At 40.0% G+C, this 24537-nt stretch overlaps 2 protein-coding genes across 2 annotated transcripts in view; one reads left to right on the top strand and one right to left on the bottom strand.

Annotated features, from left to right (window-relative positions):
• Positions 1-8417: 8417 nt before the first annotated feature.
• LOC115598070 (splicing factor, proline- and glutamine-rich-like) lies at positions 8418-10392 on the bottom strand. Its single transcript, XM_030447560.1, has 2 exons — positions 9956-10392; positions 8418-9661 (listed from the first exon to the last, which is right to left on the bottom strand). Exons 1-2 carry the CDS (start codon positions 10390-10392, stop codon positions 9553-9555), a joined length of 546 nt encoding a protein of 181 aa, XP_030303420.1. The 3' UTR covers positions 8418-9552.
• A 293-nt stretch (positions 10393-10685) lies between these two features.
• The window catches only part of PHIP (pleckstrin homology domain interacting protein), a 111673-nt gene continuing 97821 nt past the window's right edge, over positions 10686-24537 (top strand). Inside the window, exons 1-6 of the mRNA XM_030446811.1 lie at positions 10686-10972; positions 11112-11170; positions 11337-11366; positions 11523-11582; positions 22397-22547; positions 22660-22758. Of these exons, the coding sequence (XP_030302671.1) occupies positions 10927-10972; positions 11112-11170; positions 11337-11366; positions 11523-11582; positions 22397-22547; positions 22660-22758 (445 nt within the window). The 5' untranslated portion in view covers positions 10686-10926. The remainder of the gene's footprint in view (positions 10973-11111; positions 11171-11336; positions 11367-11522; positions 11583-22396; positions 22548-22659; positions 22759-24537) is intronic.

The following is a 24537-nucleotide window of genomic DNA, read 5'->3' as shown; positions in this document are numbered from 1 at the left end:
TACCAGTTCAGAACACTAAAAGATTTGAGACACACTGTGAATCTTCCTTCTGCTGTTAGTTTATGTTTACCTTCATTTAAGGTTACATTGTCTATTTTCCAGGTTTGTTTTCCACACCAACTCTTCATTCAGTGATCTTTAGTGTGGCCCTGAGAAGCTTTTATGATAATTTTAAGCATTTCAGACTTTTCTCATTATTTGCTGGACAGAATGAAGAATCAAATGGAGGCTGAGCATGAATGGATTGAGTTGTGTTAAGGTTTGTTACAATCTAGCTAGGACTTATCCCAGCCTCTAGAACTTCCTAATAAAGGGTATCTCTGTTGGGCATATTCCTCATTTTATATACCATGCCTCACTAAAAAGACATCTGATTTTCTAGAATAAAAGCACAATGGCAGCCTGTGGTTTTGTGTGTTGCAAAGGCAGTGATGACTCTGTGAGCACATTAAAAGGTGCCAGGGCACAGACAGAGCTGGAGACTTGAAACCCACTTCTTAAATTGTCATCAGCAAAGTCCCTGCACTTGGTCCAGGACCAGCAGCATTCTCCCAAACAACCCTTGGTGTGGTTCAGGAGTTAACCCAGCCCCACCTGACACTGCAGACACAACCATCCTGTTCTGGTGGTTGTAAGAGTTTAATAAAATGGACCATGGCCATTGGCAGGAGGCAATTTGCCTCAGAAACAAGAGTAGGCAGTGGTACTCTTTAGTTTACTGGTGTGGCTAAAATGTAGAACTGAAGAATACAGCAACAAGTTCCTGACTTCTGCATACTGGAATGCAGAATTTTATTGTCTGTAAATATGCTATGACCTGCGCTCCTAAAGCAAGTCTTGCACTATTTGGAACATCTGAACAGTGAATGAACCGAGAGGCACAAACACCCCACTCCTGCAGAGAGGAGAAATATCCAAGTCTGCTGGCTGCTGAAGGATTTCAAATTGAAAATCAGGGTTGGGAATATAGGGAAACAACACATTTCAGAGCTATGTTTAGCCTCATTAAATCTTGAATTGTATGTCTTGATGTAAGTCTTGAATGTACCAAGAGTGATGGACCATAAATCCACCACTGAAATTTCAGTTCAGAGGTTACCTAATTTTTACTTGAATGTTAATTATTTAGTTTAGATTAAAAGACAAAAAAAAAAAAAAAGGGATTTAGGAGTTTTAATTTGGACTGGTTTTGTTAGGACTCGTAATGGCCTTCAAAAGAAAAAGGTGTTTAGAAAAAACCAGCAGAAGTGCTGCTATGTTGTTAAAGTTTAAGAAGTGCGTAGTGCTTTGTTTTTAAATGGGATTAGGTAGGTGAATACCTCTTCCTTTTAAAAAAAAGACAACATTTACTACTTTGAAAATAAATTTTGAGTAATAACTTAAACAGCACCAGGGCTTGGGGCTGGGCATTAGGAACCAGCTGCCTACGTTGTTAAAAGTGTCAGCAAGTGTTCTGCAGGGGCTGAGGAAAAGGAACCCCTGCTGGGGTTTAAGAACCCGCTGTAATCTTTAACTCCCCGTAACCAGGCAATAGGAGAACAGCAGTGGGAACCTTTGTGATGGGAAGTTACTGGCTCTGAGCTCTGGCATAAATCAATTCTTCCTTAATTTGGGCATTTGCCTGAAGGATTGAAAGCCGACATAACTTTTTCTAAGGGAATGTCCAATGTTTGTACTTTTTTCCAATTTTTAAATAGCTTTCCACCTTGTCTGGGAGTTTGCTATAGTACAGGTGACCTACCCCTAACTTCTGCTGGCTCTTCTACTTTCTCTTTAAACTTCATTTTCATTCCTTAAAACCAGCAAAACCAAAATTTGAAAAACCTGACAACCAGCAGGCTCTGCAGGAAATGTTTTTGGTAATTTATCAGGCAGCTCTCTCCTCTGTACACAACTGATGTTCCAGGATTCCCTGAAACTTAATTATGTCTTGAAATGTAAGCTTTGAGACATAGAGATTAAGCTTTCATGAAATTCTGATGATAAACAGGATCCATGTGGTCCTTTCTGTAAAAGTCAGTATATTACATACATTTTGTGGGGGTTATTCTTGCAGTTCAACAGAACACACACACACCTTGTTCTTCTCAGACCCTAATGATTTTTTGTGAATTATATTAGACTACATGGGGTAAATTACATTTTAATTTTCTTTTTAATTTATTCAGTTGTGGGAATTTGCTATGTTATTGCTAAGATCTAGAAGAAAATAAACTCTGAAAAACTGAGCTTCCATTTCTAACAGTTAAAACATGGGGCAAATATTTCTTCAGAGCCCAAATACCTTGCATGCAAACACAAAAGAAAATCGGTATTTTTAGATAAGGATTTTGGAGGGTCCTAACTCCTCAAATGCTGACATTCAGGTTTGGCATGACATATTTTAACTAGGTGATTCCAACCTCAATTGTATCTAGGTGGAAGGATCAATGAATCCTGCATAGTAATTCTTCTTTAAAAGCACTTTCAAAAAATCTGACACATGGACTAAATAAACATAGCTTTAGTATAATCAGAATAAACATCTCCAAAATTGGAACTATGTTAAAAATAAATACCTGTGTATTTCTTTAAATGCTCAATTTAGTCTTTGTAAGGCATTATGTTTCTTCATGTTGAGTTTTAGTGTTATTCAGTGCTTTAGTTACAAGGGCCTGCTGAACTTGACAACAAAAAATTAAGTTCAGTTCCTTTTTCACTTGATCTTGGGTGCCTGAGCTTTGCTAAAACACACGTGGAAAAGAGCAGTGTGCTAATGCTCCAGAGGTTGCTGGAAAAACACCCATCGCTGATGAGCTGACCCAAAGCCGTATAAGAATCCGTGTAGCAGTCCAACTATAAAGTAATCTTTAGACACCCCCATTCAAAATGTAGTTTTACAACAGGAAAAGCCTCTGGGTTTCTAGTAGACAGAATTCTGAGTGTGCCTGAAGCTGCCTGTTCTGATGAGGTCAGTATCTTCTGAGGGTCTCATTTGTACACACCATTCAGGGGGCATTTCCAGAGCACACTTTCACCAAAATAGGTCCCAACCAAAGTGGGCACTGTGCCTCACAGCCAACAACTTTTAATCCACTCGGGAGCAGGGGGAATCCAACTTCAGTTCAAATTCTTCCCCAGGGAAGAGGAAACAGTATTTTGTACCTCAAAAGAGAACGAGCCAGCCATCTGGGTAGATAACCCTGAAAGAAGGTTCTTTTTAGCCTCCATTAAATAAGCTGCTCCACTTTGGATTGGAAAACTACAGATTAGTTGAGCTAGAGCAAGCACAATCTTTTAATCCTGTGGTAGTTTCTCACCTGGGAAAAGGGACGTGTGCCAACCTCCATCTTGCATTAGCATTAGGTTAAAAAGAAGGAAGCAAACAAAAAACTTAACCAGCATCATGTATATGCAAGGGTCATTTGTGGTCTAATCACACGTCCTGTCCCTGGTACTCTAAAACCTGTGAAATCAAGAAACTGATTTGATGATTTTAAATCAGAGGTTACCTTGCACTATGTGTATCTCAATTAATACACCATGCCTGCCTGGCACACCAAAAATCTTCTACAGTTTATCTGGGTAACCTGAAAAATTAAAAATAATCCTGTCAAGGCACCAAATAGATGCCACGGAGGAATACAGAATACTGACAAATCTCCACCAAAAGCCTGGTATTTTCTCAGAAGACTGAGCAATACCTGGAGATCAGAGTCTCAGTGACGTGTATTTATTTCATGGATGATTGACAAAGAGCATATGCTACACAAAGTAGGCACTGTCAGCCAAATGCTTCAATGCTAACAGCACTAAAATCTTTAAGTGCAAATATTGGTATTACTCGTGCTACATCATTGCTATTTTGGGAGAAACAGATATTTCAACTACAGGGAAATAAAAATAGTTCACAGCTCTAAATGAAATCAAACAACCCTAGAAGGAAATAACTCAGGAAAAACTAAGTGGTTTAAAGCTAACAGCATAGCAAGGTTGTGTTGGATGAGACTAATTATATACATGTACTTTCACTAGATGTTCTTACCTATAGAAGTATCAGCTCTGAAGACTGGAAATCCTTGCTTTAAGATTTTCCCTTGCTTTTTCCTGAGGCAAAACTAAAGCCAGGATGGCTGTACGTTATGATGGGGGAAACCATCATTTTAAATGAGAAATCTTTCAACTATTTTAGTTCTTGAATTATGTCCTAGTGTTTACAGAAGATCCTGCTTTGTCTTCTCTGAAAAAGAAATTTTGTGTTCTATATTTAAATATTACCTCCTTCAAAGGTTTTATTCAATTTTCTTGGTCTTTTGTATTTTTTCTCAATTGTAACTATTTTTCTCATCTATCTCTAAGCTCTTATTCTTTGGAGATAAGGTGAAAGACTCAAGGCAGTATTCCAACAGATGTGTCACTGTTTTGTTTCACTGGTTTCATATTAGAGTTTTAGAAAAAAATTACCACATTCTCCATGTTGACTATGTAATAATAAAATGGTCTTTTAAAAAAGATTTACTACTGCCTATCGAATAGAGGGTTTTTTCTTCTATTGGTTCAGAAGCCCCAAAGGAGCCTGAATGACTCATTCTTTCTTCCAACAGATTATTTTCCATGTAACATCATCAAGTTTTACCTACATCATCTTACCCATCTCCTCTCTGGGTAGGTATCTCTGATACTTCTTATGGCCTCCTCTGCCTTTATCTAAATTGCACAATGAGTACCTGTAAAGACTAAAATATTTTTTTTTCCTTTAGCCTTTCCTGTAATTACACATTAACAAATATATCAGACCATGTCTCTGATAGCAATATGACAGAAACTCCCACATTATTACAAAGATGTAAATCTTTAACAGTCCACTTCAATTTTCCACTTCAGGGAAATTCCAAGTCTACACCAATATATAACCAGCCCCATTCTCACTCTGAAGAATCAGACAAATAACCCCTCATCTGTATTTTAAAACGTAGCATTTCTAGCAGGCTACTACTTTAACTGAAAAAATTTAAATCTAAACCCCTAATCACAAATACCCCTCAAGCTTGGTTAAACAGATATCTAGATTTTAATTTAGAGAACAACAGTCACTAAAGGACAAGAATTATTAAACAGTCTTAGTAAACTTTATAATTTATCAATATAAAAAAAATTGTCTCTCAAGTCTTTTTAGACTTAGAACTCTAACATGAAACCAGTAAAACAAATCAGTGATTTACCTTATTTTGAGAATCTTCTGCTTAAAAAATGCCTTAGCATCTTGTAATACTTTACTAGAAAGTACCATACAGCAAACATTTTCAAAAGTTTTCTAGAAGTAATAATCAAAGAAAATAATTGTCAACATACAAAATGACATAGGAAACCTTATTTTTGTCTGCTCCTGTTTTTATTATGGAGTACCTCTCCTCTAAAATACACCCTGTATATTCAATTTTTGAAAGCTCCACTTAAAAAAACCACACATAATCCTTAGAATTCTCAGAAAACTTTGGAAACATCAAACGGATGTGAAACTGAATATGGCAAATATCCAAGATTCTCTGTAAAGAAAAGCCCAATAGCAAACAATTAAGAACAGCACTTTAATAATTTTCTCAAAATTATCTGGATAATTAAGGAATGAATTCAACATAGAAAGCTGTACCATCAAACTGATTCACTAAATTTAATCAAAGGTCTTTTACAAAACACAGGAGCATAAATTATATTGCTTCAAAACAAGAGAAAATCCAAACAAAGCCTCACCATAACACAGTAGAATTCCTTTATTCAGTAGGAATTACGTGGGCCTAACTCTTAGTTTCTCTTTGTAAGGGCAGTTTTGGTTTTTTTTACTCAGAGATGTAATAGTGAAACTGAAAGAATGTTATGGCTGGTGCAATTCATATTTATTTGAGCAACAACAGACTGAAGAGGTTTTTAGGGTCACTGGACTTATTTCAACCAGACTCATTTACTTCTCTAAATATAAGTGACGTATGGATCTACTTTCAAAAGCTTCATGGTAGATTCACAATTTATTACTTATTTTTACAGAAAAAACGAATGATGTCCTCATAAATGACTTGGTTTTGCTTTACTCTCTTGGCTGCACATGAGAACACCCAGCAACATTCCTGGCAGGGTTTTATCTATTTGTGTGCTTTTATGAAACATTAATTTGTCAGTGGTGATGATGATGGTTGGAGTAACACAGACACCTAACTATGATACTTTTCACCCAGAGGGAGAAGCAAGCAAAATCTCAAACGGTGTCTTTTGGTTGGAGTGTGAAGACACCACATTCTGTGGTAAGGAGTGCACTAAGAAAGGAAATAAAGAATAAAAGCATACAGTTAACTATATAATATTTGCCACGACAGAATATTCAGCAGCTAAGCACTCTGTAAGGAAGTTCAAAAAAGTTACCCATACAGGGTGGAAAAATGATATATCCTTGGCAGGAAGCATGAACAACTGAGTATTTAAGTTGATTCTCATCAAAATTATTCTGAAGTGTAAGCTATTGCTTAGAACCACAAAAAGAATTTACTGATAGTAGTATATTTTGGCTTGTTTGGTTCTTTCTGCAGATATTTAATATACACAATAACAAAAAAAATAATTGTAAGTACAGTCTCTCACTGCTTGCCCTTGCAAGATTCATGGTTGGTTTCAAGAGTAAAAATCAACACTGACAAAACAGCAAGCAACTGGTGGTTGTAATTCTCATTTGAGGTGAAAAAAAAAAATATCAAAAAAGACTGAAAATCCCAGCTTCAAACAACCAACCACAAAACCTGAGCAAAGCTTAAGTCAAATGCTTTACATTGCTCTCAACTGACCTCCTCTCTGCCAATATTGTGCTTCAAATATTTAGCTACATTGTTCAGCCTGACAATTTACAAACCCTAAATACTTTCCTTTGTCTTTAAAGAAAAGAGCAAATTTCACAAAAAAAAGCCAAAGGATTTTCATGTCAAGAACGGCCACAATTAAGTTTCAAGTAACACATATTCTGATTACAAGCTATTAAACTATACTGGTAATTGATACAATTATAAGTGAAAAAATATTAGTAAGAAAAAAACCTCAAAAAAATCACAACACAAAACTGACAAGATACAGAAAAATCAAATATAGCACATTCTTATAATATAAAGTAACCAGTAATTCACAAGAATTCCAGTATCTCTGTATTTGGATATTTGAAGTGCTTATAGCACTTCTGGGGAAAAAGAGAGGGGAAAAAAAATTTTAAGGCCAAGAGAGGGGAAAAAAAACTCCAACCAAAACAACCAACCTACAGGATCAGTCCATAAGTGACAAAGTTTTACCTATCAACTTTATTGGTGTTTTTCTGTAGAATTGTTTTAGTGAAGGTGTGAATGTTTATATTTGAAAGTTACAAAATAACAGAATGCAACATTTGCAGAAAGAATATGAAAAGCGATCAGATAGTAAAACAAATTACTAAATTAATCTCAGATTTTCTTTAATAATTGTTATAATTGAGAAAGAAAAGTAATTGCTTGATTGCTTGCTTTTTTTTTTTTTTGGAATATATATCTTTCAGAGTAAAAAAATCTCCTAAAAACATAAAATTTTGCTGACTAAGCAGAACTCATGTATTTTTACTAAGGGATAATGTAAAGTGACAAGATCACATGAAAGAAAAGGAATTATTTCAAAGGAAAACAATTATAGTAGAAAATATTCAAATATGAGGATATTTTTTTCCACTTGTATGTAACAAAAACATCCTCAATTAAACTGCAAGATGGAAAAAAACTTTTACATTAGCTCTGAAAATTAGTGGAATATTTATTAATGCTGCAAGAAATCTTAAGACTCATTCTAACATGTACCACCAAACAAGAATAATTTCACCTCTTGTTGCTTGTGTGACTTCCATGCTAAGCCACAGATAAACAAAAAACCCCATTAAACTTTGTCTGTAAAAAGAAGTGAAATATCTATGTTTGTAAATGCTGTTTATTAAATATTATTTGTAGTTCGGTGATGCTCAGACTCACATCAGGGACTGGGATTCCATTTTCCTTGGTGATCTACATGGTTTAAATAAAAGACACAAACCTTATTTTACTGTCAAAACACCACGAACATTTTGATCCTGTGGGCTGCATTTCAAACCACATCAGGAAAAGTTACGAGTTGCCAAAAGAACAGGGAAGTTCAATCCATTCAGGATAGTTTTCCTCTGCTTTCATCCTCTTTAACTGTTAAAATGTCTCTGTTCCTTTTTTAGCAATTTCAGTAATGTCATACAGAAATATACTTTATGTACACACCAAGGGAAAATTAAAATGTTAATCACATTATTCACGTAGCCCTTTGTTGTGAGAACAGAGATATTGCAATACGAGATATTGCAATGCACATTTTCCATCACTAAGAAAAGACTCAAGTCGCTTTATTTTTTTAAATCTTTATTAGATGGTAAATATTATTTCATTGCCATTTCAATTATTTGAAGTGGGGGTTTAAAATGAAGCTGAATCACAGAGTGGTTATTGTTATAAAAACCAGGAAAGGAAAACACCCATACGTTTTTAAATATATGAAGTGAGAGTAGCTACAGATGAGGTACTCAAACCTAGTATGCACGATTTTGCATCTTAATTTTTTTTTTTCTTGCATTACAAAATACATTAACCCTGCTGATTACCGACAATGTTCTCGGTGATGATCTGAAGAATTTTTAGGACGTTTGATAATTGTATGTCAAAATACATAGGACCTAGGCATCTGCTAAATAAATCTTAATTTCTATCACTTTTAATAACACGACTTTACAGGAGCATGTGGCATCTTAGCCTCCTTTCTCTAACCTTTCATGGTTACGTTTGTGCAGTAAAGCAAAAGGGTGGCTGCAGCAAGCTTTCTTGCTGTGCCAAGCACAAAGCTCAAGCAGTAAGCTCCTACACCGAGCTCGTGGGCCTTGGAAACACATAAAAATGCTCAACTCAGCCTCCCCTTAGTTACACAGAAGTACAGTTTAAATTGAATTTTGTTAAAAGTTCCACGGTTGAGAGCTTCGGGGTCTTTATGCACAAAATATTCTTTGTCTAACTTATGTATCATTTTAAATGTACTTCTGGCATTGCTGCACAGGTTACATTACCTAATAAATGGCTCAAATTAACTATTAAAAAACCTGACAGCTTCCCCTGCTTAGATCGATCCCTGCTAAATTCATTATTGTCCACAAACATATTTGTTCTTGCGAGGCCCTAACGCGACCTGAAAAAGGACAGATGCATTGCAAACCATAAAAAGAAGTAATTACGCTCCTTCAAGCCCCTTCCTCTTCGGTACGGATTGTTTTTTGTTTTTTTGTTTTTAAAGGTAATTATTGGCGGACATTTGTTCTGGTTTTATTTTCTTTTCCTTTTTGACTGTAAGCAGCAAACGGCTACAGCACCAATCAGAACGTTTATTCGGCACCGTCGATCTACCAAACATTAAACAAATAAATGATTTAATCGCTAATCATGCTCAGTACAATGTTGCAGCCTTTCAGGAACCTTCGGTACGTTATTGATCCGCTAGTGAATTACCTCCAGTTCAGCCATAGGTTGCAGGCATCGCCATCCCTCGCTTGTCCTCGCGTTGACAACACTCCTCCTCTTGCCATCGCTCCCAGAAGCCAAGATGATTCGTCAGGCTGATTTGGCTGGCGGCAAGAACAATGAATAAAATCATTAATAGCTGTTTGAGGTTGTCTGCTTTTTTTTTTTTTTCTTTTCCAAAGGAAAGTTCTCAAACCGAGCACCCTGCGAGCCCGACGGCCACAGGCAGGCAAGCACCCAGACCCCAGCAGCAGCGCTGGCCGAGGCAGCTTTGCCAAGCAACGAATACAAGCGCGTTTTGGGTTGTTTGGGGTTTCACCCCACCCCAGACCTAAACCACGAACCCGGCCCCGGGCACGATGTCGCAAGAACCAACAACGCGTGACACTGGCACTTACGCGCTAATGCCAAAGCCGCAGCGCCCCGAGGCCCCTGCCGGGCTCCGAGGGAGCCCCGGGGCCGCCGAAACCCCGCGCCCGGGAGGGGCCTGGTACGGGGGATGGGGGATCCGCGGCGGGCGGGGGGAGAGGGGCGAAGGGGTAGAGGGGAGGTTCGAGGGGGGTGGGGAAGGGACGGGCTTCCTCAGCCCGCCTCCCCAGCGGGGCCGCGCTCCCCGGGGGCACTTTGGCTTCGCCCGCTTCCCATTTCTGCGACACTGAAACTCGGTAACTTCCAGCCTCCCCGCCGCCGCGAATCGCCGCTGCCCCGCCGCGGCCCCTCCTCCCCGTAACGTCGTATCCCTCCGCGCTCCGGCCGCCCGCACCTCGCAGAGAAAGCGCCTTTCAGCTGCCAGCCCGCCGCCTTCCCGCCCACCCCGCCTCTGCCTCTCCGACATCTTCTGCCTGAGCCCGCCTGCCCGCTAATAAAGGCGTAGAGCTCGCCCTCGTCCCTTCTCCCCCTCAGCCGGCCAGCGCCGGGAACCGCCGCGGCGGCGGGGCGGGAGAGGGGGCAGAGGGGACCCGGCTCCCCCCCCCCCCGATCCCTGCCTGACCGCCCCCGTGCCGGGGACTGAGGGGCGCGGGGGGGACGGGGAGGGGCTGCGAGGGGCCGGGAGGGCTGAGGAGGGGGGCGCGGAGGAGGAGGAGGGGACTCTTTCTCCGGGCGGAGGGATCGCGCTCGCTCGCGCTCGCTGGCTGGCGGCGGCGGCAGCAGCAGCGGCGTTGGCGGCGGGTTGCTGTGAGTTGTTGTTTCCTCCTCCTGCCCGTGGGTTGAATGGTGGAGCCGAGACTCTTCCTGGTGAACGAACAGTGACAGCTACCGGGCGGGCGGACGCGTTTCGCTGGGCCCCGACGCTGCCGCGGGAGCGCGGCCCGATCTCCCTCCCCCCCTCCCCTTTCCCCCCCCTCCCCTCCCCGGTTTTCGCCTCGCCATGTCCGGGGACGGAGGCAGCAGGCACACGGCGGAGCTGCGAGCGGGTGAGTGCCGGGCGAGCCGCCGTGCGGGGCGGCGGGAACCGAGCGGGAGCCGGAGAGGGGCGGCGGGGTGGGGGGAAGAAAGAAAAGCCCGCGGGGAAGGGGCGAGCGGCAGCCCTCATCGCCTCTCCTCTCCCCTCAGAGCTCTACTTCCTCATCGCTCGCTTTTTGGAGGACGGACCCTGCCAGCAAGCGGCTCAGGTAGGGGATGGATGGATGGCGCCACCGGGCCTGGCGGGGAGGGGGCGGCCGGGCAGGGCGGCGCGCTCGCAGCCGCGTCCCCTTCCTTTCTCCCTTTTTTCTTTTTGTAAAACCGCTCCCCCTCTCTTGTGTCCCCCCCCCCCCACCCTCTTTGTTGTTGCCGCAGGTCCTGATCCGAGAAGTCGCGGAGAAAGAGGTAAGAGGCGCCGCGCACCCGGCGCTCGCCCCGCCTGCGGCCTCCCTCCCCCTTCCCTCGCTCTCTCCCGCTTCCCCCGCCCCATCCCGGGCACTGCTGGGGGGCTCCTCGGGGGAGGGGAGCCGCTCACCGGGTGCCTTCTTCTCCCTCCCCTAGCTGCTGCCTAAGCGTACGGACTGGACGGGCAAGGAGCATCCCCGGAGCTACGAGAACCTGGTAAGAGGAGCGGCTGGGGCCGATCGCCGTGCAGCGGGCAAAGTTTTTTCTCCCCTCGCTCTCCCTGAGCAGCCCAGTAAAAAAATTGAATTTCCCGCAAAAAAAAATACCACTTAAAAAAAAAAAAAGCACAACTTAGATTTTTTTTTTTTAATAAAAAAAAAAAACCCACACGAAAACAACAAAACAATCTCGCTCCTCTCCACCTTCACCTCTTCCCCCTCTCTTCCCGGCCCTGAGGAGAAAAAGTGTAGGTGGGTAGGGGGGGGGTACAGGGGTGCCGGTGTCGCGGGGTAAATAACAACAACCACCGTAACGCGAGAGCCCCGGCCTGGCCGGGCTGGAAATAGCGCTACGTCATCGACGTGGTGCGGGCAGGCGGGAGCCGCGCGGGGCGGGGCGGGGCCAGCGCGCGGGCGGGCGGGCGGCAGTGGCGGCAGCGGCGGGAAGGCAGCGCGCGGGGGCGCTCTCTGCCGCGCCGCCCGCACAATGGCTCCGCAGCTCCGATCCCTCACCGCCCCACCGGGTCCGGGTCCGAGGTTTGAGCCTCCCCATCGGGTCGGTACCGTATGGGTCCCCGCGTTGAGGCGGTTCGTGTTTTTTCCTCGGCGTGGTGCTGCGGTGGTGGGGCTCTGCATCGAGGGCGGGCTGGTTTTGAGGTGTCCGTTGTGGCTCCGTGTGTGTGCCGGTAAGGTGCGTGGTGTTGGTGTTGCGTGTGTGATACACAGCGTATTAAGTGTGTGGGAATAGCTGGGCTTGCCGGGATTGCGTCACAGATTCGACTGGTGGTTTAGGGATTTGTTGCTTCTTGGTGTTTTATTTTACTTTTACTTTTCCAGTGTGTGCTTTTCATCTCAGGTGAAGACTGCTGATTAAAAAAAAAAAAAATATAAATCCTTGCAGTGGTGTAGTTCTTCCTAGCAGAGAGGGGCCTGGATTTATTTATTTTTAATTATTACTACATTGAGACCTACAGCAGCTGGGAAAATAGCAATGAAGATGTCTAAATTGTGTCTGGTTTAGTGACTTGTTAGTATTGTTTCCATTACAGGTGCACTGTTATTTAGGTTCTGAATTTCTGAATAGGATTTCAGAGGGAACAGCCCTACTTGTAATTGTTCAAAATGAGATTCCCCCCTCAGGCTTTTTGGTTGGTCATAGCAGTGCTGCAGTCCAGTAATTCTGAGACTTAGACCTGTGGAGAACTTCTGAGCTCACACAAAAGGAGATAGAACAGTTCCTGCCTTTCATGTGTCTGATAAAGGCTGTTGGCACATACATTACTTTGTTTATGTTACAGATGTTACAGTATTAGTCATAAGAATTTATTGTAGTTGAAACAGGCTTGCCAACTGCATTAGTTTTCTGGGGAGTGAGAGGTGAACTGGTCAAAGTATTTTAATACACGTGATGTGGAAGAATTGATACAAGTTCTCTTGTTGAAGATCTCTTCCTACATACCAGTAATTTCCCATTTTCCTGAAATCAAAGGTCATATAGCAGTTCATCTGGGAATTTCAAAGCACTAGTACTTTTGCATGATCTGTTATTCTATTCTTATTTGTGAGGTTGTATCACCCATTTCAAACAATAGTCAGAAGTCATTCACTAAAACTTAACCATGAATCTTTATCTTTTAGCCTGTAAATTATAAAAAATTGAGGGTGCAGTCTTAATGTAGGATGGATTTGGGTATTTTCTGTATAGTCATAATACAGACGGCTAAAAGAATATAAAAAGTTGTATAAGACGACTTCATGAGGAATAAGTTCATTCAGACCCTATATTCCAGGAGACATATTTCATTTGCTGGAACGCAGAAAAGTACTAATTAAGTTAGAATAAGTATGTAATGACATAAAATGTACTTCTTCAAAATTCAGACCTGATCTTGGATACTTTTTTTTTTTTTTTTTGAGTTGTCATACTGACTAGGTCTTTTCTCTGAGTCTTCTGTTGCTAACAGAGTTTTCTTTGCTTCCTGATAAATGTTTATATGCCCTTCCCCACTTTGTCCTTTACCTAGATCTTGGGGGGGGGGGGGGAAAGAATTTGGTTACTTTGTTCTTGATGCCAGCATCTCCATCCTGTCCTGTCTGCTCTTGCTTCAGTTGTCAGGTTTGTAAACTTTATATTACAGTGTCTATGGAGTGTATGTGCAGGGTGACAGTTCCGTTTTTGTACAAAAGACGTTTTTCACCATGTGAAATAGTGATATTTAAGAAATGTTAGTGTCCTATGGGAAAAGTCTATTTGAACAGAGTTCATTATTATGCTTCCAAAAACTTGTCTCAAACCTAACAATCTTTAGCTTTTAAGTTAAAGGCTGCTCCTGAGCTAGCTTTCTGTTTCTTAAATTATTTTTTTTAATTGACAAAATATTCCAGCTTTAAGATACTGACCCTTCTTTCTGAAGAAAGCATATTTTCATGCGTTGTCACCGCTTCTCAGGATTGAATGCCTTGAGCTTTCACTAAACTTCACAGACAGGTCTAAAGGGACAAAAGCTAAGATCTAAAAATACCAGTAAATGTAGTGTTAGGTGTCAGGTTTTTACTCTAGGAGAAAATAAAAATTCTGTGTAACAGTAGATGGGGTTTAATCCCAAGCTTCTGTTTTCTTGTTTGCAAAGCCGTGCCTTTTATTATACGTCAGTTTAAGTGGATATCTTTTCAAGCAATTACGATTTTCCTGCTCTTGTCCTTGTTTTGAAAGCATTATTCAGGAATTACTAGAGTTAACTTTCTGTTATTAGACTGAAATTCACAGCCTTAAGTGATTTATTTTTTTAATGTAATTTGTGCAAATAATGTTAAATCCAATGCAATTTGTTTGTCTTGTAAATGCCTTTAATTTTTTTGTTCGGCCAGTTAAATGTTTCATTATATAGTAATACTGTGCTGTGCAGGCTTGTAATGCAAAAAAACCCGCATGACTTTAGAAATGCAGTTACACCACGTTTTCTATTAAATGATTTTTCTTATTTCAAATATTTATATATTGTGTTTCACCACAGTCAAAGATTTGTGGGATAAACCACTTGAAACTTGCTTTGAGAGTGCACTATCTTATTTTGGAGTGCTAATTTTGTTTTTATTTTGTAAGTATTAAAATTTCTAAAATTTCTATACCAAAGGCTTTCTGAGAATTGAGTCCCTGGTAGGCCACTTTCAGCCTTGGTGTACAAAGGAAGGGGGGAGTCTTCAGTAACAGTTCTCAGGAATTTTGTTTTCTTTGGCATGAGCTGTTAAAACTTATTAAGTTTAAGCCAGGCATTTTTCTCTGGCATTACAGGTTTCTCATGACAGAAATTGAGGAGTTTTAAGAGTTAACATTAACGGCTCACTTAAGCAGAGCAAGGCAGCCAGTGAGTTGCTTATAGCTTGTGGTTAAATATGTTGATTAAGTGTTGTGTAGTTGGATTTCAAAACACATTTGTTGTTGGAGCCTCCACACATGCACCGGTGCATCATTTGACTTCAGGGTAACTTTTTTCCTGTTGCAGTTTTGCCGTGCACATAACTTGTGCTGTAATCGTGTTTCTGCCTCGTGTTTCTGCTGCACCCTTTGTGTAGGCACGAGCGCTCATCCAAACGCGTGGTCAGGTGGACGTGGGAGCTAAACTGTACAAAAAATGAACAGCACAAAAAGATCTTTTTCAGGTAGTTCAGCTCTCTGTCTGCATTCAGCAACATGGCTCCTGCCACCACCATGGGGGAGATGACGAGGGCGTGCATGGAGGGTTTGGGGAATGGGCTGGGAGCTGCACCTTTTGGGACCAAAGTGGATGACAGCTGGATGAAGCTTAGTGTTAGGAGTTCCCATAAGTGTTTAGAGCTACCACAGAGGGTTTGTTTTATTTGGAAGTGTGTGTGTGGTTGTTGGTTTGTTGGAAGTTTTTTTAAGATCTCCTAGGGTACAAGCATCATAGTGTATATGATTAATACCAGAATGGATCTGTTCACACAACTGGTGTCTGCTCTCTTGAGTTAGAATTCAGGGGAGGGGTAAGCAGGGAATTCACACCAAATGGGAAGACTGTGTGTTAGTAGGCAGTATGCATTGTTGTTCTCAGCAACTGTTTATTACTTTTCTGCTCGCATTTGTCCCTTCCTCTTCCCCTGCTCACAGTCAACTAAATGGGATTTAAAGTGAAAATGGCAAAGCTCATCTTCGGGCAATCCCACTGTTACTTTTTTCTTTCATTTTGGTTCTGCAAAAGTATATGAAGCTACAAAAGTATCTGTGGGACTTGGGACACTTAAGTACATTGACACTGTATTTCATGCTCATGTAATACCTAACATAGTAAAGTCTTCTATGCAAGATGGAGGTTACTGCTTAATTATTCTGTTTCTTAGTAAGTAACCAGATAGTAAGTTGTTTGTTCCTTCAGGAAATCTTGTGTTGTAAAGGTATTCAAAGAAAGAGGGAATAAAAACAAAACTGCCATTGAATCAGAAAGCTGCATCTAGTTATCTAGTTTTTGTTATTAACAGTATTTTGTGGAAAGTCTACACAGTGTTTTGGCAGGGTGTCTGAAACCACTGTTATTCTTAGCAGTTGTTTTGGTGTCATTATCAGTGCTTCTGTTTAGTGATAAACTTTAAATTATTTCATTTAGTTCTAAAAGACAAGAATTTGTTGTTCTGCAGATGATTCCTATAGCTAGAAATGTAGGTGATGTTAGAGCCCCTTAGTTCAAATGATTGTATTATGAGGAGGAGGAACACTTGTTTATTGTGTGGAATATTTATTTTGTTCCACAGATAGTCAAGAGGATTAGCTAAGTCAACTATTTTCTGCCAGTTCTTTCAAACTGAGAATAAGAATCATGGAAGAGGCAGAGATGGGCTAAAGAGGAATATCAAGTTTCTGAGGTGTACCTTTTTATTAAGAAACAAAAAAAACCCCAAAACCGAACAGCAACCAAAACAAAAAATGCAACAGCAACAGAACTTGGCAACAGCAAAAAACATTCAACATTATGAATGAATTTAAGATTAGCAAGTAGGTACTGACTAATAGATAAAATTGAATGTCTTGGTTCATTCGGCTGAAAATATTGGTAGTGTTCATACCTTCTCATATGCTAAGTAGGAAACTTGCAGCATGTTTATACTGAGGTTTGGGGTTTTTTATCTGCTCTGTCTCACACCTATTAAAAGCATTAAGCAGTTAAAAAACAGGTATCTTCTTGGGAGGGATGGTTTCATACAGGTCTGTATCATAGAGAAAAAGTAATCTCATATAATGAGATGATAATAATAATTGCCAATAATAATAGGCATTCCTAAAAATAGTGGCCGAGTATCCATATACTTATAGCTCAAGCATAATTAGAAAGTACAAGAGAAATAAACACACTGAGGAAAATAGTTAACTCTCCAATTCTCCCTTCCTAACATCTCTTCCCCACCCCTCCAACACAAAACCAAACCAAACAAAAAGCCCCACAACATAACAACACCCCCAAAAAAACCAACCAACCAACCAACCAACCAGAAATGACCTGGACAGATTGGAGAGTTGGGCTGATTCCAACGGGATGAGGTTCAACACATCCAAGTGCTGGGTCCTACGCTTTGGCCACAACAACCCCATGGGGAGCTCCAGGCTGGGCATACAGTGGCTGAGAGCAGCCAGACAGAGGGACCTGGGAGTTTGGAGTGACAGGAAGCTGAACATGAGCCAGCAGTGTGCCCAGGTGGCCAAGAAGGCCAATGGCATCCTGGCCTGGATCAGGAACAGTGTGGCCAACAGGTCCAGGGAAGGGATTCTGCCCCTGTACTCAGTGGTGGTGAGGCCACACCTCGAGTCCTGTGTCCAGTTCTGGGCCCCTCAGTTCAGGAAGGAGATTGAGGTGCTGGAGCAGGTCCAGAGAAGAGCAAGGAGGCTGTGAAGGGATCCAGCACAAGTCCTGTGAGGAAGGGCTGAGGGAGCTGGGGGTGTTCAGCCTGGAGAAGAGAAGACCACATCACTCTCTACAACTCCCTGAAAGGAGGGTGTAACCAGGAGGCAGTCAGTCTCTTCTCCTAAGTAGCTACAAGTAAGGGCATGGACTTAAGCTCTGCCAGGGGAGGTTTAGGTAAGATATAAGGGAGAAATTCTTTCCAGAGAGGGTGATCAAGCATTGGAATGGGCTGCCCAGGGAGGTGGTGGATTCTTTGTCCCTGGAGGTTTTTAAGAAGAGACTGATGTGGCACTCGGTGCCATGGTCTGGTAACCACAGTGGTAGTGAGTCAAGGGTTGGACTTGGTGATCTCACAGGTCCCTTCCAGCCCAGATGATTCTGTGTGATTCTGTGGAAAAAAAGCAAAACAAAACAACCTGCCCCAAATCCCCAGAAAACCCCAGAGAATGAGGGTGTTTCAGAGAAAAGGAATTGCACTTTATTGCAATTCTTAAATTTAAAGTGATAAGGCACTGGCTGATGGTACAGGGTACTCAATTAGATTGATGGTCTGATATGTACAGCAATTACTGTAATTCAATTTGAAGCTTGTTTGGGGTAATATGTTGCATGGCAGAATAATTTTAGCTGAGGTTGCTGCTGGTATTAGTGAGATTGAACTCTTGCATCTTGAAATATAGGTAGCTGACTCCCTTAGATTTTGTTGTTGAATGTCCTTGTGTAGAAATGTGTTTTTCTGAAGGATGTTTACAGTCAAACTCTTAGTTAAGCAGGTTAGCTGTTAGCATAGAGGGGAAAAAAATCAACCCAACAACAATGCTTTTGAGAACGTTTCAGTATGCATAGTGCTCAGAGCAGGATCCAGAACAGGGTTATATTTTACCTGATGTCTGAAGCACTGGCAGCGAATCGCTGCTTTATGTATTACAGATTTAACTAAAGAGTTGAGGTCAAAGCATGATTCTGTTCTGTTAATTCTGTTCTCTGCATTCATTGTGATTCTGATGCAGAGTTATTCTGCAGAGTCATGCACAATGACAATACCAGCACTTACACATATTTGAAAGGTAATAAAGGTTTGAATTCTCGTTCAAAATGCTGTGTAGCTGCTTGTGTATTCCCATGATTTTTGTTTGGAGTAAGTAAAGTTAGGGTCAGTAGGTAAAGGGTGAAGTGGAGGCCAGTGCTGCTTCTTCTAGAAAATATTATTTGTTCTTGTGGTTGGAAATTTTTTTACTTGCAAACACAGTTCTGATTTTCATTATAGCAATGTTTAAGAAATGTTACTGTCCTATGGGAAAAATCTATTTGAACAGAGTTCCTTATTATGCTTCTAAAAGCATGTCTTCTGTGCATTTCTGGAAGAAAAAAGCACGAGCAGAAAGCCTAAGGAGGAAAGAAACCAGCTAGAATTTCAGATAGGTGGGACCAATGTGATAAAAATCTATGCTGTTTATATACTGTTTAACATCACAGTGTTGGTGTAAAATTTTTAAAGTCCTGTTTGTAGGGTTCAGTTTTCACTTTTCATTGAGAACTGTATGAATTTTCAATACTTATGCATCTTCTTTTTTTTTGTTACTTAAATCTGACTTGAAAATACTTCTGACAGGGTAGTGGGGGGTTTTTTGTTACTTGTTTTGAGAGTAGGACAGAGGGTAGTAGGTATATTTTATGTGGGTTCTGGTTTCTTTTTACAGTTTGTCAGCTTTAAAATTGTTTCCTGGTAGGCTGCACTTTAGAACAGTCCGAATCATTTTAGCAGCCAAGTCACTTTGTGTCATTTGAATGTATTAATTAAACTTTTACCTTGTTCTTTCATGAGTTATTGGTAGCACACTGTGGTTCTCTTTTCTGCTATTTTATTTTATTTTTCTTTTCTCAAAGGAGAGAAATCGGGACTAAGTTGAATTTCTGTTACACTCTTTTCTTTTGTGATTTATACTGTAATGCTTGTACTCACACATAGAAATTGGCACTGGAAGAGATTTCCTGGGTGGTTGGTTGATGCCTCAAGCCTGTTGGTGCTTGAGGCATTTAGACAATGCCCTTAATAACATGCTTTGAGTTTTGATAGGCCCTGAAATGTTCAGGGAGTTGGACTAGGTCATGATTGTAGGTCTCATTCAACTGTAACTTTATTAATATTGTTATGATATTTTTTTCTGATGGAGCAGAAAGTGTTGCATTGGGAGAAAACTTACACCGTAGACTATTTTAAATATGTTGTTTCATTTACACCATTTACTTTATAGGAGGAGGAGAAAAAGGGAAAGAAGTCCAAATAAAGCCTCTAATGAAATAAAGAGATTTTTTTCCCTAGCAGATTTTATGGTGAAATGAAGTTTACTTTTTTATTTTTACAAGTTTCTTCAGTGTACAGCTCATGTTTGTAGTTAAATGAATTTGCTAATAAGCTGGTTGCAAATGCTGCATGGTAGTGAACAATGATTATTCAGATGATGCTGTGCAAAAGCATCACAAAACTACTGGGTAACTTGGCATAAAAAACTGTTTTCATACAAATGGTCCTAAATGTGGAGAGACTGTAGCGTGGGTTTAAGGTATATATTAAGATCTTTAATAGGTGTGATCAAGAATAATACAAATAGATCCCTCTTTTCAAAATGTTTGCTTTAAAAACTGAAGAAGGAATTGAGCCTGCCTAGTTTCTGCTAAAATAAAAAAGTGAGCACATGGTTTATGACAAATAATGAGAAATATGACTCAAAAGATGTCAAGTAGCTTTAGTTTTGCGATGTGTCAAAGCTGATTTGCCTACTTTACTTTAGATTTTGTGCATTTGTGAGGATGTATAACACTGAAGGGTCTTCAGCAGGACAAAATGACAGCTGTATTGCCAATGTAGTTCTAGTACTTGTGGCTGAACAAAAAGGTCACTAATTATTAATATTTGTGAAGCAAATTCAATTTTTGGAGATGTGAAATTTGGTTTCAGATAGAATTGTTCAAAGGACAGTATTTCTCAAGTTTTTGCACTTATTTTGATAGGAATGGAGGAGAATGGAGGTGATGGAAGTGGATTGAGGCTGTTGATAGCAGAAACTGTGGCTCTGTGTGTTCTTATTTTAGGGCTCTCAAGCATATGTCTTGCTTTTTGTACTTAAAGGATAAATCATACTCAAGTTTTATTTGCATGTTAATGAGAAAGAAAAATGAATCAGACTAGCTAGTTCTGAATTATTTTTGCACACTTCTCTAACAGATTGATGACATGTAATTCAGTAATTTTAAGATAACTAATCCATACAAACAACTGTACGTTTGTTAAAATAAATAATTTCTAAATATATATTTTTTTAAGAAAAGCCCTTTTTTAACGTGTGAATTTTGCAAGTCATTTTAACTTTTAGGCAGTCAGACTCATACAGCTTGCAAGGCTTTCTGCAAGTGTCATGTAATTCAGAGAAGGAAAGCCCTGCTTTGCTGGAAACAGCTAAACGTTTGCTACCGATGGGAAGTAGTGAATGTATTCCTTATTCTGCTTTGCAGCTTGATGTATTCAGTCTATTTTAACACACAACTTTTTGCTCTTTTACCCTCCTGATTCTCTCCCCCCATTCCACTGTGGGGGAGTGAGTGTGGGGCTGAGGGGTAAACCACGACTGGAGCAAACTTTCCCTCCTTCAGGCAAGGGTTGTGTTGTTGTGAGTGCCTGGGAAAGCCTGGGTTTCAGACATCAGTGCTCTCTGTTAACAAGCTGCTAGAACACATGAAGCAAGTACAGTGTGTCAGCAAGATGGGAGCACATTTGATAAAGAATGAGGTGTGTTCCTGTTAACTGAGTGTAATACAGAAGCATCATTCTGCCTAAAACGTCAGTCACGGCTGTCTCTAGTTGTAGAATAACAAAACATCACATGCTTTTATTTGAATACTTTTTTTTTTTTTTTTTTTGTATAAAAGCCATGAAGATGAATTTCAGGCTGGAAAAAGAGGATAAAACTACTACATGCCGAATCCGGTACAAGAAATGAATAAAACTTAGTTTCTTAATTTTATTATTTGGAATTGTCTTTGTTATGCTACAAGCTGACAATACCTTACGCATCTAAAAAATGCTATTTCTTAACTGAAAGCTTTATTTTAACAGGATTTTGCTCTTGTCATACATTGCAGAGCATTTTTTCCTTGTTATATAAGATGGTCTTCTCTACAATTACAGTAGTTCAAAAGAATGAACTGGTGTTGTCTGTGTAGTTTTTAATACTGGCTCAACATATTTATAAGCAAGTGGTGAGAAGATCTGCTGTTATAATAGGAGCTTATTTGGAAAAAATGATCAATTGAAAAACTAATCATGATTGTGGCCTAAGAGAGAATCATGTATACAAAATTTAAAGTTGAATTATTTAAGCCAACATTTTTCTTTGAAAGATGTAAAAAAAAAAATCTATCTGTGGAACTTCAACAAGGTCTTCTAGCTTATGTGAGTTAAGGCAGAATATTTTGCATTGTCTTCTACAAAGCTATGTTACTTATTTGGTGTATTTGAATCTTCTAGGAATTCTGTAGATGTTACTGTCCTAGCAATCTTTGTCTCTTCTTTATCTTACAGTAACTTAAATTGACCAGACCACTCCTTAAGTATATTGATTTTTTTTACAATTTTCCACTGTGATTATAAAGAAACTTATTAGACTATGATGTGTTGTGCCTTAAAGTCAGAAAGCAGTAAATACCAACAGTTCTCTGCACAAAGTGTTATTAGGACCAGCTAGAATGAATTACTGTGTTTAAAGGTCATTATTTGTTTTTATCTTTACTATACTGTAATTTTCTTATGAATTTGTGTAATAGTCTGGGCAAAAATAAACCAGTATTTCTTAAAAAAAATTTGTTCTTAATCAAATTTTGTGTTTGCTCTTTCATATAATAGGTGAAATATTACAGACACTTGGCACCTGATCACTTGCTTCAAATATGCCATCGACTTGGACCACTTCTAGAGCAAGAAATTCCGCAAAGTGTCCCTGGAGTGCAGACATTATTAGGAGCTGGCAGACAGTCTTTGCTTCGTACAAACAAAAGTATGAACATTTTATGAGAAGTTTGAGAGTTCTTGGTATTTGATGCCTTTTCGGCATTTTTCCATGAAAAAAATGCTTGCCTACATTTTTTTTTGGTAATTTTTTGAAACAGGTTGCAAACATGTCGTATGGAAGGGATCTGCTCTTGCTGCACTACATTGTGGGAGGCCTCCAGAGTCCCCTGTAAATTATGGCAGTCCACCTAGTATAGGTAAGTCAATTTTATTCTGGCATTGCCATTCAGTACCTTTCAGGGTGACTGACTTACTGTGATCATGAGAGCTAAATAGTAGTTCTTGTTAATGTTTGTCCTTGTTTGTGTCACGTCCCTTACCTTCAGTGTTACTTTTGTTAAGATGTTGCATTGTCATACTTACTACTTGAAAGCGGGGAAAAAATGAGTATTATAAAATACCCATAAACTAGCTCTGCTCTGAAGCTGATTTTTTTGCCTTTGAAGTATGACATGGAATGAAATAAATTTCAACAGCGAATGTGTACAAATTAACACCTTACTCTTATGCGTGTGATAAAGCTGATGGTAGATAAATAATTTGTACTATATAACACCTCTTAAGCCAGGATAGCATGGCCTGCATCCATTGTTGGGGAGAAGTTATGTAGACTGGCAGTGGCTTTCTTTGGAAAGACCTCAGTATTTTGTAGAAGTTAATCCTGCTCTCTGGTCCATTCAGTGATTTTGTAGCTGTGTTTTAGTTTGCTCTGCTATATAACAAAATGTGTTACATTAGTTGCCTGGTTGTTTAGTTTTTTTCCTTTTTTAAAACTCATTTGGCCACTAAAACATGTGCATTAGCTTTCAACCTTTTAACAAGGAAATAATGTTTTTTTTAATGGTTAGAAGAATCAAGATGTATGGTGTTTTTGGAGATTCTTTTCAGGAGCACGCTTTTTCTTTTGTCATGGATAAGAAAATGTGCTAAATCACTTGAGTCTTCTCTAGTCATGCCCGTTATAGAGGGGGAAGATCAAAACCAAATTGCCATTATGGATTATTCCAAAACAGTAGTGGTTTGTACCAAAATGGTATTTGCAGATAGATGTGCAGTACTGGATCAGAGTGGGCAGAGAATGTCTATTGGTGGGTTCATGATTAGTTGCAGTGGCTGCAAAACCAAAGATTTTTGTCTTGGCAAAAAAGAGTGAAGATGTATTGCAGGAGCTATTGAGTAACAGTGTACAAATACATAGCCAGGTGCTTTTTCCAACAGAGACATTTTTAATGTGGTAATTTGCTGTTTTCAATCTTTAAATTTATTTTGAAGGCTATTGGTAGCCTGTAAGTTTTTCATTAATTGAGAAATATATAATTGAGAAAGCTTGATTCAGGCTGTTTATATTATTTCTAATGTTGAAGAAACTCGAAATCAAATCTCAAAATGCACACCATTATACTTTACCTGGAGAATTACAGCTCTCTCTTCACAGCAGAAGGACACAACAGATAAGAAGCTCTTAGTGTGAGCACAGCCAATTTTTACTTGGTCAGATGGCAAAGTTTTTTGTGTCCTAGGAGCTCTTTCATTTTAAAGCATAGGTTGCATTCTTTCTGTGGTATCTCTGTTGATGCTTGGAATTATAGGATGAGGACATTGTTTTGCTGGGTTTTTAGAGCTAAGTTTTCAGAGCTTTTTTAGCTAGGGTGTGTATTGGTCAGAGGTGATTCACTTCAACCCTTGTGTAATGCCTGCATCCATTCAGAAAGGTTTTGTTTAGAGCTGCTATTCCTGACATTCTTGTAGAGAATTGTTTCTGTGTTGTGATCTAGATGTGGGGGAGCTTGTTGCTGAGCAGAATAATTCCCCTCTTGAGTGGCTGTCCATTGGCTTGAAGATTGTGAACTTGGAAAATCTTGGGCTAGGTTAGCAGCTGTTCCTACAAGGTGACAGTAGGACTGTGCTTTTTAATAGCTCAGATTTCTTTAGTGGTTGCCTTAGCTTGTCCTTTACTTGGCAATGTATTTTAAAAC

The sequence above is a fragment of the Calypte anna genome, chromosome 3, assembly GCF_003957555.1.
Source record: "Calypte anna isolate BGI_N300 chromosome 3, bCalAnn1_v1.p, whole genome shotgun sequence".
NCBI classification, from domain to species: domain Eukaryota; kingdom Metazoa; phylum Chordata; class Aves; order Apodiformes; family Trochilidae; genus Calypte; species Calypte anna.
Note: the sequence above shows the minus strand (reverse complement) of the source record. Positions and strands in the feature narration are given on the sequence as shown.

Bases quoted from the DNA above. Each gene is read 5' to 3' on its own strand.
- LOC115598070 (XM_030447560.1), bottom strand. From the start codon at position 10,392: ATGTCGGAGAGGCAGAGGCGGGGTGGGCGGGAAGGCGGCGGGCTGGCA. The intron at 9,662-9,955 runs GTAAGTGCCAGT...TCTTGCCGCCAG, and splicing joins TGCGGCTTTGGCATTAGCGC to CCAAATCAGCCTGACGAATC.